A 14,154-nucleotide genomic window follows, 5' to 3' on the forward strand; every position below is an offset into this window, starting at 1 on the left:
GAGAGGAAATTAAACACAGAATAAATATGGGAAATGCCTGTTATTGTTCGGTTGAGAAGCTTTTGTCATCTAGTCTGCTTTAGGATTTATAAAACATTTATATTACCAGCTGTTCTGTATGACTGTCACTTCGAGAGAGGAACAGAGGTTAAGGGTGTTCGAAAATAAGGTGCTTAGGAAAATATTTGGGCTAAGAGGGATGAAGTTACAGGAAAATGGAGAAAGTTACACAACGCAGAACTACACGCATTGTATTCTTCACCTGACATAATTAGGAACATTAAATCCAGACGTTTGAGATGTAGCACGTATGGGTGAATCCAGAAATGTGTATAGAGTGTTAGTTGGAAGATCTGAGAGGAAAAAAACCTTTCGGGAGGCCGAGACATAGATGGGAGGATAATATTAAAATGAATTTGAGGGAGGTGGGATATGATGGTAGGGACTGGATTAATCTTCCTCAGGATAGGAACTGATTACAGGCTTATGTGAGGGCGGCAATGAACCTCCAGGTTCCTTTTTAAGTAAGTAATGGATCATTCTGAGGTGTGAAGATTTTGAGAAGTTTTCATTCAACATTAATGTTTGTATTATTTGATAGATGTGATAGTTTGTCATTTGTTACTTGCATTACCCACTGTCAGCAGGAATCAGACCAGAGAGTGAGTCAGAGAGGAGATAGAGTTCGTGTTGGGGGACAATTCACAATGATCTGCTTGTATTTTGTGCTGCAGAGGCTTGGAGCAATCAGTGAGGACTCCAACATGTCCAACGTGAACCTGTCGGGGAGGAGCAGTCCTTCAGAGCGCCCCACTGTGGCATCGGAGGACAACAACAGTGTGAATGATCAGTCAGTGGAGTCAGTTGACGCAGGTCGTCCTAAAGAAGTCCCAGACACCAGGAATGCCAGAGTGAGTTCTCAAGATGTGGGAGAAGAAGGGAAAGAGAAGCTGAAACGTGACCGCAAGGATGGGAAGAAGAACGAGTGGGACATGTTTGCCGAGGCCGACACTCTGGAGGAGTACAATGTGAGTGAAGAAGCAAGATTGGCTCCAATTGCTGTTAATTCTTTTTCGTGCCTTGCTGTTTTCTGTAGTAATGTCACGAGAGGTCTGAGATTTGCTGATAAATCCATGAGCGAAGATTAATATATGTATACCGTCATTATAATGAAAATCTTTTTAGGGTTTGAAATTTTCTTAATTTAAATTGATAAATTATTTCAGGTCAAGGTGCAGTTTGTGTTTTGGTGGAGATGGATTACATTTATATTTATTATTGGATTATTATTTGAAATTTTATTATGAAATTGGATTTAATTGTAATTTTTGTAGATTGTAATGGTGATTTTGGCTCTAAAATATGTACACATCGCCTGTCGCTCTCATTATTTATTAATTGAGATAAGTCGTAACATAGTGGTTGTACCGGAAGGTGTGGCTGGGATGATATTAATTAATACGGATTAAATCTTTAAGTTAAGAATTTAATTTACACTGAATAATTTTATCGTGCAATTCGGTATAATCTGAGATATTATATAAATTATTTTTTTTTATTTAATTTTATTTTTTGTATTAAAATTAATTGATTGTTTTTGTATATGTTGTTGATTAAATTTGTTCAATTATAGTTTATTTTTACTGTATGGGTTGTATTATTAATTTATAAAAGTAGATTTTTGTTGTACCTTGTGTATCAGTGTTTATTAAATTATATTATAAATTTTTTGTTTCCCGATTTTGAAGGATCTAATTAATTATTTTAGTTATTGTTTTATAATTATTAATAATTATTTAGTAGTGAAGTGTTATTTGGCTATGTTAATGTTAATGGGGTAATATAAAATAGCAGCTAGGACTAACAATTCATTAAATGTGGTTTCAGAGCCCAGGCACTGTAGATAAACTGCATGGTGGTCCAGAAAATCCAAATCTCACTGATAACTGGGATGATGCAGAAGGCTATTACAGAGTCCGCATCGGAGAAGTGATGGACGGACGCTATGTGGTGTATGGCTATACAGGCCAGGGCGTGTTCTCCAACGTGATCAGGGCGAGGGACGCGGCAAGGGGCAGTCAGGACGTGGCAGTCAAGATCATCCGTAACAATGAAATCATGTAAGCTACTGTATTTTGTAAATACATGCAGGTGTGATGGTCAGTTGGGTTGAATGTTAGTATGATTTGAAACTTTCTTATGCCCAGTTTCATCAACGAATGTTAAAACTATAACACGTTAGGCTGCGTTAACATTGAATTTAACAAGAATTCTGTTCCATCAACAAATGCTAATTTTAACAACGTATTAAAGTGCAAGTTAAATTAACACAGCTCTGCCTTGTGTTAAACCTTTAACAACACTGTTACCAGTCTAAAATGGCGGCTACAAAACAATGCTTTTGACTCAGAATTGCTATATTTGGATCTCTTGAACGATGTTTCCGACGGGAAGAGCTGCACTACGAAATAATTACGAAAATCTGGAAATAGAAGAATTTTTATGGTAGGTCTATTACAGATTGTCTAAAACCGTCGTCAGGAAAGCTGCTGAATAAATACAAGAGGGGCTAGAATACACCATCAGTAGAAATATATAGCTCTCTTCACGTTTATTTCGCACGTCATTTTTTTCTAGTTACTTCCAAACAGAAGCGCAGCGGAGTGCTTTTGAAAATACTATGATTCAGACCATGCCTTCTAGATTCGTTCTGTTCGTAACTCTAGCAAAGGAATAGTAATTGTTAACTGCGTGTTAGGTAACATTTTGCACAAAAAGTTCGGTGAAACGCAAGGTTCCTATCATATTGTTAAGATTTTTGACAATTGTTATGTAACAACTTGTTAGAGAATTTTTAACATCTGATGATGAAACCGGCCCTTAGTGTTATGTTGTCACATTATGTCATTAACCTTGAAATAGGAGCATGCTTCTGCTGTCATCAGCTAAATATGGTACTGTTTTATATACCAGCAGCCTCAAAATCTAGGGTTGGCCTAGATCTTCTCCCTATAGATGCAGTCCTCATCTCCAGAAAAATGATATGCATATTCTTTAGATTCCTGACACCTGATTCGGTGAATGAAAGCAGATGCAAGTCAATCTTCAGTGGGTTCATGAAGGATTATGAAGTAGATCAAAAGACTTTCCAATCATGCATGTTTTCATATAAATGATACTCGGGAGGAAATTAAACACAGAATAAATATGGGAAATGCCTGTTATTATTCGGTTGAGAAGCTTTTATCATCCAGTCTGCTGTCAAAAAATCTGAAAGTTAGAATTTATAAAACAGTTATATTACCGGTTGTTGTTTATGGTTGTGAAACTTGGACTCTCACTTTGAGAGAGGAACAGAGGTTAAGGGTGTTTGAGAATAAGGTGCTTAGGAAAATATTTGGGGCTGAGAGGGATGAAGTTACAGGAGAATGGAGAAAGTTACACAACTCAGAACTCCACGCCTTGTATTCTTCACCTGACATAATTAGGAACATTAAATCCAGGCGTTTGTGATGGGCAGGGCATGTAGCATGTATGGGCGAATCCAGAAATGCATATAGAGTGTTAGTTGGGAGGCCGAGACGTAGATGGGAAGATAATATTAAAATGGATTTGAGGGAGGCGGGATATGATGGTAGAGACTGGATTAATCTTGCTCAGGATAGGGACCAATGGTGGGCTTATGTGAGGGCGGCAATGAACCTCCGGGTTCCTTAAAAGCCAGTAAGTAAGTATGTCATCATCGACCCATAGCTCAGTATCACGCTGTTGAATCTGTCCTGCTTGCCTTTCCTGTTATACAAATTACCTGTTAAATTTTTATTTCTCCTCCTGTTACTTTCAGTTTACAGTTTTTTAGGAGTAAGAAAGATTAGCAGAATAGAAAGTGGTGAATCCCAGACCTAGTTATGTACAACTATGCAGAATTGCTGTGGCTCATCAACTCACTGAACTATTTCTTCCTCACTTTTTTTCCCTTATTCTATTTTTTTCTTTTTCCTTTCTGTATTTCATTTCCCCCTCTTTTTTCCACTATTTCCCTTTCTTTTTTTTTTGTTCAGGTTTTCTTTTCCTTTTGGTCTGCAACTGTGTATGTATTGATGTGTGTTTCGTCTCTTCTAGGCATAAGACAGGCTTGAGGGAACTGGAGGTGCTGCGCCGTCTCAATGATGCAGATCCAGATGATCGATTTCATTGTTTAAGGTTATTCCGACACTTTTTTCATAAGAATCATTTATGTATGGTTTTCGAACCTTTGAGTATGAATTTACGAGAGGTAAGTGTCAAAATTGTTATTATTATTATTATTATTATTATTATTATTATTATTATTATTATTATTATTATTATTATTATTATATGTTAGGAATATTACAATAATTAACAAAGTTGTGTTAGTTTTTCACATCACAGTATTCTCGTCTTAGTCCACCTTTCTCATGTTAGTAAGACGTCTTCAGTGATTTTTAGAGCCAACTTACACTGGAGGTTACTTTCTTTGCCACTCTTATTTTAATCTTCGATCTTCTCCATCTTTTGATACTGAAAATTGTTTGTTTTGAAGATAAAACAAATATATACATCTAATGGCGGATACTTGACTTACATCATTCACCCAAGTGAATGTAGCTGGGAGGCAAAGTACATGCGCCCCGTGATGGTGATTAGTGGTGAAATGCTGATAGGAGAAACAGGAGTACCCTATGAAAACTGGCCTCCAAGCACCGTCTTTGTCAACCACAAATTTCAGTTGAACCTGCCAGGATTCGAATCCAGGTTTCAGCTTGGAAAGCCGATATTCCAGCCATTCAGCTTGCGGTGCGCCTATCTAAATAAATGTACTAGTTTTGTTATATCCGAAGAAAATAAAGAGGAAATGTTTAAACAATAGTAATATGCGTTACAAGAGCGGTATGTTGAAGTTTTCATGTTCGAGGAAAAGTTTGAAAAAGCGAAACGTAGTTGAGCTTTTTTAATTTCTGAGAATTGAAAGAAAACATACCGTTCGTGTATCGTACATTATTTTGTGTGAAGATCGTTTATTACATACCTGAAAGAGGAATTTCTAATTAGTTGCAATGAAATCTCCATCTTGGTTTCAGTTCAATGACGGCAAATTTGCAAAACAAAAATATCTATCTTCAACATTGTTGCTTTAAAATGTTTCTTGTTTACTATACTCCAGCAGGCCGTGATATACGTCTGTCTTTTTTTTCCCCCAGTCTATGATGAGTCTGGAATCTTGTTGATTTTTTCACGGCTTCCTTAATGTTACTTGCATTACGAATACAGTAACTTTAGTGGAGTTGTAGAGTTTACTTAATGTTTGCAAATATTTAAAAACAATAATTAACATTGCAATTTAGGTGAAATTGCAGTGGTAAGTTTCCAATTTATAATTATTACTATATTGAACGTCTCTAAAAATAATATGTTAAAAGCCTAAAGCAGTAAAATCAATATGTCACCTAAGCGGTAAGAAGAGGGAAATTGTTGTGTGTGTTAGGTTGGGAATACTGAATGTGGAATTTTAGACTTTCCGCAGATTGGTTTTGTGCGGAAACCAAGCAAATACGCACGATCTCGCACAAAAGTTTTTTCCCTACTATTTGGTATACATGTCAAGAGACTCACCGTGTGTATGTTAGATATTATAATGCAGTTATGATAGTAGACATACTGGTACCAACAAGTTCTGGCAAATGAAATGAAGTAGCAATTAAGTACTGCAGTGATCGGCAAAGATGACGTCATATGAAGTACAGCCCACAAAACAGCAATGGGGAAGGTGGAAGGAGGGAGGTATGAGAGAAGTCTTGGAACATCTTCATTATTGCAAGTTTTGCGTGCGTAGAGATGAACAGTGAACATACAAAAACTGAGTACAAGTTCAGTTAAGTTTATGTATTTCTTCTTCATTTTTGTATGATTTGATTTCTTCGTCGTCTTATTTTACACACAATTTAAACATTAAGATGGATATGTAATTAACTCATTAAAATTAGAAGTCAAGCTGCATGTAGCGAATTTTAACCAAGTGAAATTCTTGTTGACTTTACAACTGATCCTGTCGTGTTTACTTGAACACTGCATAACAAATGATAGCCGAGGGGATGGAGGGAGATCATGCCTTACCCCTCCACCATGTTTGTGTGCTAAGGGGTTGACTTGCCAACCACTGCAGTGCTGTATAAGAATCTTTGAGTGCTTGTTTCAGTTTTTGCTTGAAAAAATTTTTTGAAATGTCATCTTCCCTTTTTTTTGATTTTGCTTCTTCCTTTAATTTCATATCTATGAAGTTAATTTGCGTTTTATTTTAGGGTTTTACAGACTGAATTGTCTTGTAATTACAACTGATTTCTCTGTTTTTTTGTGTATATCGAATGATTTCTTTAATTTGAGTGTTAATGGATTGAGCATTGTTTTTCCTAATGTTATTTGATATGATTTGCGTGGATTTCAGAGTGAGACTTTTGTAATCAAACGATTGTCTTCCACTTGTTTGTAGTTTCCATCTGTGAATGGCATTTTTCTGTCTCCACTTTTGTACAAGTTCTAGATGTTGTGTTTCATCTGCTGTATTCCGTGCTTCATCTGTCTCTTGTTTCTGATTTAGGTTTCCAAAAGGTTTATACTTTGTAATGTCACTGAGCTCCATGACACTGCAGCCACACGAGGAGCCAGGGCTGATCCATGCACCTGCCATCTAATAGTTCATTATGAAATTACCAGATGTAATAGGGGTGCTGCAAGTATCCGTAGTAGGTTTTTCTTAACCAGAGCTCGTCACTATTGTGGACTCATTATACTCTTGAAATTGATTCTAGGGAACCTCCTGGTTCACAGTCAGGCAATCTAACAGTTTACACCATACATGGGTACAATTTTTGGTTACGTGAGGCACTCGATTTGAAATAGTTTGTTTACTAGGAGAGGAGACTGCAGAGTAGGATGGGAAATATAAACTGCTGTGACCTGCGTCACCTTATCGTAATCACTAAGGCGGTCAGTGGCGAATTATTAGGAAAGCGCTTGGTTAACGTGAGAGACTCGAAAACTTTTATTCAATTTGGCAAATTAATTCAGCAGCTTTAATCATACACCTCTTTACTGTTTCTCCATCATTGAATTGATTTAAATCACAGGCGAGAAATTGCGTAACTAGCCAATAATATTCCATCACATTGTCTACGTTTATTTTCTTGAATATTCTGGCGTTTCTCAAGATTACTTAATAGATTTGCACATTCTCGACCTAAAATAATTTCAGAAAATCATATTTAGTTTTCTACGCATATTTAATTTTTTTTTTTATAAATTTCTTTTGGAAATAATACGTAGAAACAACATTTAATTGCTCGTACCTTTTAATGCAGCGTGTTTAAAGTATAATGTAGTATTTAGTATACTATGCAAATGTTAAGATCATAAATTTTCTTCGGAATAGTACGAAAAATAACATTTAATTTGTCTTACCTTCTAATTCAGCATGTTCTTTATGACATAAGGAGTAATGTCGTTGTATATTAAATTTATTAATGCCTAATAGGATTTTCGAACATAACATACATCGTTTGTTCCCCCCTTCTAAAGAGCAAAAAAACTCTTCCTCCCATTTCTCATGAAATAATCGTTTTCTAACGCGTACACGCTGCTTTGATAACGCCATTATGCCACCACTGATATTGCTTATGAAACTGATGTAGAACCTGCCCACGCCTAGGAGCTGCGTGAGGGAGGAACGGGGACTGTGAAGATGATGTCACTCGAGCGATAAGCTCTGTGAAGGTCAGTGAGGCACGATGCCCATCTATGGTTTACACCATGGAGACAGTCCATGCTTTTAAGTTGGTGGAAGAGTAATCCTTAAAGCATAAGTTACAGGATGACAAAATAAGACAACAAACCAAAATTACAAAAAGCTGCTGCAGCAATCACTTGTAAGTTGATCTCAAAAGGTGAAATGACTGGAGATCCTAGCAAAACACCCTTTGAAAACACAAAAACTTTTCAGCACATCATAGATGAAATCTTAACAAAATACAATGTTAATGCCAAAATACATGATAAGCCACCCCTTCCCAACTGCTACTTTGAACTCCAAGAACACTCTGTCAAAAAGCTGGACATAAAGTCCAGGATTAAAAATGTCCATATGTCAAAATGTCCATGAAATAATGTCCACGTTGAAAATGTCCATGTTAAATTGTCCAGAGTCAAAATGTCCATAGCTCTATAATGTACACTATATCCATTGTTCAAGGTAGTTATAGTAAAAAAGTAAAGGTATCCCCGTAACATGCCATGAAGGCACTTGGGGGGGCATGGAGGTAGAGCCCCATGCTTTCCATGACCTCGGCACTAGAATGAGGTAGTGTGGTCGGCACCACGCTCTGACCGCCTTTTACCCCCGGGAAAGACCCGGTACTCAATTTTATAGGAGGCTGAGTGAACCTCGGGGCCGTTCTGAAAGTTTGGCAACGAGAAAAAATCCTGTCACCACCTAGATCGAACCCCGGACCTTCCAGTCCGTAGCCAGCTGCTCTACCAACTGAGCTACCCGGCCGCCAGGAAGTTACAGTAATCTATGTAAAAATTTTGAAGTACAGAACTAACCAGAACTGAAATTTTTGAAGATGGAACGAAATCCTCAGTTAGTGCCATCACAGAAGGTAAGCCACTTCTTTCTTTTCGTGGGTACCTGTACCAACATCATGACTTTAATAGAGATAGGACAAAAATATATTGGCGATGCAGGGAAAGGAAATTTGTAATGCTGCAGTGATAACTAACAGCAACCTGGATAACATTCGGGATGGCACAGATAAGCATTTACATAGTATCGATGAAGCAGGTATAGAAGTAAAGTGCATCTTGAACCTGTTAAGGCAAGAGGAAGAGCTTCGACTGTACATCATCCATGCATTAGGTGATTTATACAGTGCCTAAAGCGCGAAGGAAATGAAATTTGGACACAAATATTGCAAGCAAGAGGGGGGCATACACAAATTAAAGAGCTGATGAATAAAACGAATTTTCACGAATCAAAGACAAATTCTTCAGATTGTGAGAAACTGCAAGAGGTACAAAGAAAATGGAGAAATTCTCATATAGCTACCTCAAAAGTATTGGTTACCATCTTAAAAGTGACGTCCGGTTCCCGATGATTAATAACTTATTTGTACAAATTATGGAATAAAATTTATTGTGTTCTATTCAAGCAGAATTTTCCTTTGAACTTGGACATTATGGACGTTTGACACTATAGACATTTTCACCTTACTAATGTTTTATCATATGGTCTTTCTGTCGTATGGACATTTAGCACATGGACATTTTCACCATACAGACCTTATGGAGATTTTATCATATGGACGTTCTGTAGTATGGACTATATACGGTGGAAGCCATCGTCCAGTGGAAAGAACTAGCTGTAGCTACAATTGCTTAACATTATGCTGAGCCAGACTGATAGTTCCAAGGAATGCAGGAGTAGGAGTTTGCACAGTACACACCAACTGAGAGAGGAAAATGAGTCTTAGGCTAAGAATCCTCATCACCAAGCAGTAATCTTAGTAGTAGCAATTACACCACAAATCCCATCAAGTATTGAAAGCCTGAAGCTGTTAAAAGTGCTGAGCAGACAACAAAAATGTACTTATGTACTTCACTGGGTCTCCTCACATTGCGGACTTCTGCAGGTTGTCTCACAGAATACACCACACCCAGTAATACAAAAATAGACCAAACATGTCTATAAGAGCGAACTATCATGATGAAAAGTAGTGAAAGCTGTACATTCCTCAGATTGTAAAGATGCAGTAGCAGATTCAGAATCCTGACTGGCCATGACTGCTTGGCACAACATCTGGAAATGAATGTAATGGAATCGGACACCTGTCTACTAAGTAATGAATGCAGACCACATGCTTTAGTGTGCTGCTCTAAACAAAGGCAAAACACGTCTACAACCTGGATTGCAAAGCTAGAAGAAGAACATTGTAGAACAAAGATCTCAGCGCTAGGGAGAGGAATATTCCACTCTTTCGCTCTTTGTTACTTTTGTTGTCAGTATCCACTTCTGGGATTTATTTCTTTGCTGTCTGTGCAATGTTTGTTGATTGTCCATTATATGGTGGAGATGTTGTCACTTAGTGTAGTCAGAGTGGATTTAAGTCTTCTGTAATTTACCGAGCTGGTTTGTTGTTCAATCATCTGTCCAAAGACTGGTTGGAAGCTGATAAGTGAAATTAACAAGGCATCACTCATGAGGAAATTAAGTCAGGAGATAATGGGGCAGGTTGACCAGTTCCTTTCCCCCTCCATTGCATACATCGCTGACTAATCAGACTACAGACACATACTGTCAAGTGAGAGGTACTGCCTGATAGAATGTACATATCAGACAAAACTTCAATCAGAGGTACCAGCTGAGTTGTACATTGCATATCCGCTTGAGGAGAATGACCTTTCACATCTCCCAAGAAGATTGTTTGATGCTGGGTTAATGATGCTGTTAATTGTTTTGGTTAGGTCAGATTTTTAAGGTTAAGTTTGTTTTACTACCATGATGACGACACTTGCTATTGTAAAATATCCACATATTACCGTATTTACTCGAGTAACGGACACTTGCTTCCAGATGTGTGTTGTATGTGAGGAAAAAACCGTAAGTACTTGATATCCCACGTGATACAGTAATCACATCTGGTTTCGACATCAGACATTCAAGTAAAATTGAACGTGATCGACCATATGACTTTGAGTGCATCGATATATCAAATGCTTATGAGCAGTAATAATGTAAAGTGTGTAACCTACGAAATGAACAAAAAATGTAGCTCAATATAGTTGAGGACCGTTTTTGCAAAACTTGCTAACTGAAAAAACTAAATTTCACAGGAGAGACAAAAAACTGAATGGAGGCATGTAGGTTATAGGTGCAACCATCACACTTTGACACACTATAATGAAGAGAAATAATTCAATTTTACTCAGATAACTTCAACATCGTGTAGAGGCTGCTTTATGTTAACGACTCCACCAAAATCTCAATTTTGCAGTTAGCAAGTTTTGCAAAAACGGTCTTCAATTTAAACCTGAATACAAATAAAGCAACATGTAGGTATAAAATGTAATGTATACATTATGCAGAGATTTTTTTCCCTACATATTAACGTCAAAAATTGGGGTGCATACATTATGCAATATGCAAGGACATCTGTTACATGAGTAAATATGGTATATCCATTGGATGGTAAGAGTCGTATTTCCATTTTGATATTTTCTTCCTGTATGTATATACAGGATGTTTAAAAAATACGGGGCATAATTTCAGGTATGTATTTCCCACATGTAGACAATCAAAATAGTTCATTACAACATGTGTCCGGAAATGCTTCATTTCCGAGTTCTGGCCTTCACAACATTGAAATTCACCGGAACGTTTTTCTTTCTGCGGGTCGTTGCCATCAAAGGAGACATTAAGAGGGCACTCTGACAGTTCATTCCGAGGCGAAGGTTACATTCAGTGTTGTGTAGGCGTTAGACTGTGCGACATGTATTCAAATCAAGAGCTGGCAGAGATACACTTCATGTACGGTAAGGCGGACGGCAATGCTGCGCTGGCTCGTCGTTTGTACCAGGAGAGGTACCCACAGCGACAATGTCCAGATCGGAAGACATTTGTACGTCTCCATTACCGTCTGTGCGAGCATGGAAAATTTAACTCTCCTGGTTTGGGAAGGGGACGACCAAGATCTACAACTCCAGAAGTACAGGAGGAGATTCTGGAGGCTGTGAACATGACTCCTCCTATCAGCACACGAAGGGTAGCGTTGCAAGTCAGTGTTCCTCATACGACTTTCTGGAGACTGTTGAAAGAGTATCAATTATATCCTTATCATTTGCAACGTGTACAGGCCCTGTCACCAGCAGATTACCCTGCACGAGTTAGGTTCTGTCAGTGGTTCTTGCAGCAGTGTGGTGTAAATCCGAACTTTCCTGCCTTAGTATTATTTACAGATGAAGCACAGTTCACACGAGATGGCATAACAAATTTCCACAATCAGCATGTATGGGCGTATGAAAACCCACGTGCAACTGTTCCATGTCATCACCAGGTGCTGTTCTCCCTCAACATGTGGGCCGGTATCATTGGTGATCGATTAGTTGGACCCCATGTACTTGTAAACAGACTTACGGGGCAGGCATACACAAACGTCCTGGAAAACACCATACCTCATGTTTTAGAAGACACTCCACTGATCAATCGTCAACACATTCACTTCTTGCATGATGGCGCTCCTGCACACTTCAGTCATACGGCTCGCCAGTACTTGGATCGAAGGTTTCCTGATCGATGGATAGGTAGAGGTGGCCCAATTGCTTGGCCTCCACGCTCACCTGATCTGAACCCTCTCGATTTCTACTTGTGGGGCCATTTAAAATCATTGGTTTATTCGTCTCCGGTGCCTGATTTGGAATCTGTAATGACAACGACCTGCAGAAAGAAAAACGTTCCGGTGAATTTCAATGTTGTGAAGGCCATAACTCGGAAATGAAGCATTTCCGGATACATGTTGTAATGAAACTATTTTGATTGTCTACATGTGGGAAATACATACCTGAAATTATGCCCCGTGTTTTTTAAACACTCTGTATATGTCATGTATGTCATTTTCGGTCTGTGATATACCACTTGCATTCCATTTCTTTTGTAATCCAATGTAGAGTTGCCCACAGATCACCAGTGCTTTGCTACACTTCAGTCTGGAGTGGAGGTACTTGTTATGGTTCACTTGTTACAGGTTCTGAAGAAGTATGGGAAAGATGTTGGATTACATGTGAAAGCTGTGAGGTCGTATAGCCAGCAGCTATTTCTGGCTTTGAAATTGTTGAAGAAAGCCAATATACTTCACGCCGATATCAAGCCAGATAACATTTTGGTTAGTATCTTGTTCTGTCAAGTGCTTGTCTGGCCGTGTGTGGTACAGTGGTTTACCTTGTGAATATTTGCATTTGCAGGTTAGTGAGAGCAAACTTGTGCTGAAGCTGTGTGATTTTGGCTCAGCGTCACATGTAGCAGAGAATGAAATCACGCCGTACCTTGTAAGTCGCTTCTACAGAGCTCCAGAAATAAGTAAGTACACATTTCATTACTTTGTATTTTTAGACACAAATCCTGTAAATTAACTTGAAAGCCATTGAGTTTGGGAGATGTGACATTAGCTTGTAATGACATTTTTGATTAAGATTGTCTCCAAGTCCACCACTGGTAAGGTACGGTCACATGTCGCTACTTTTGCAGCACTGCAGTACAAAAAACTGCGCAACTCTCGTACTGCGACGTGTGAACAACGGTGCAACCCGAAAAGTAGCGGCTGCCGAACCTGCTGCTCGCTACTTTTCCATGCTGCGCGCAGCTTAAAAGTAGCGACATGTGAACAGGGTTCTCAGGGTTGCAGCCGCAGCATTTTTGATATCGGTTTTGTTGAAACTTTTGCTGCAGTTGCGACCAGTGTTGCCACCCAAATGTGCCAATGATACTTTTGTTTGGATATATTTTAATGTTAGATGTGATGAAAATAAAGTATTTGAAACGGTTATTAAATGCACAACACAGTCTGAGCATATTTGCTGACAATATAATTCATTTTTTTAATTTTCCGTAGCATAGTTTCAAACAGGAGGGTTGCCAACATTGATTACTTGAATATGCTGTTGGTTATCATTTAAGTATATAGGCGTTTTTAAAAGCTTTATAGTAAAAATAATGCCAATTTCTGAATACTAGTTAGGGCAGAAAAGCAAATAATAGATAAGGAAGCTTTCGCATGAGTTTCTTAATAATGCGAACATAACCACAAAATGCACATTGAGAAGTCAACACGGAGATGGAAACCTGCAGCATGACTGCGGCTGCAAAAGTAGCGCCTTGCATGTGAACAGACTCGCAACCTCCAGTTGCAACTTTTGCTGCACTCGGGTTGCGCAGCACGAAAAGTAGCGTGCAGGGCGCTACTTTTGGCTCACGTGTGAACACGACACGCAACTTTTGCAGCTGCAGTACAAAAGTTGCGCAGCAAAAGTAGCGATGTGTGACCGTACCTTTACATATTTGACTGTGAAACAAGCAGGCTTGGGTTGAAATTC

General features: G+C 38.4%; 1 protein-coding gene and 1 long non-coding RNA gene across 6 annotated transcripts in view; one reads left to right on the top strand and one right to left on the bottom strand.

Moving 5' to 3' along the window:
• LOC138704432 (uncharacterized) overlaps positions 1-14,154 on the bottom strand; it is a 534,140-nt gene that overhangs the window by 85,639 nt on the left and 434,347 nt on the right. The window lies entirely within an intron of this gene.
• The window catches only part of Prp4k (Pre-mRNA processing factor 4 kinase), a 53,205-nt gene that overhangs the window by 28,788 nt on the left and 10,263 nt on the right, over positions 1-14,154 (top strand). For all 5 annotated transcript variants that reach the window (XR_011333344.1, XR_011333345.1, XM_069832292.1 and 2 more), the window contains 5 exons: positions 735-1,028; positions 1,888-2,120; positions 4,123-4,276; positions 12,810-12,947; positions 13,027-13,141. Coding sequence is in view for 3 of the 5 variants with exons in the window: in XM_069832292.1 (XP_069688393.1) it covers positions 735-1,028; positions 1,888-2,120; positions 4,123-4,276; positions 12,810-12,947; positions 13,027-13,141 (934 nt within the window). In the remaining 2 variants the exon portion in view is untranslated. The remainder of the gene's footprint in view (positions 1-734; positions 1,029-1,887; positions 2,121-4,122; positions 4,277-12,809; positions 12,948-13,026; positions 13,142-14,154) is intronic.

This window comes from Periplaneta americana, chromosome 8 (genome assembly GCF_040183065.1).
Source record: "Periplaneta americana isolate PAMFEO1 chromosome 8, P.americana_PAMFEO1_priV1, whole genome shotgun sequence".
NCBI lineage: Eukaryota > Metazoa > Arthropoda > Insecta > Blattodea > Blattidae > Periplaneta > Periplaneta americana.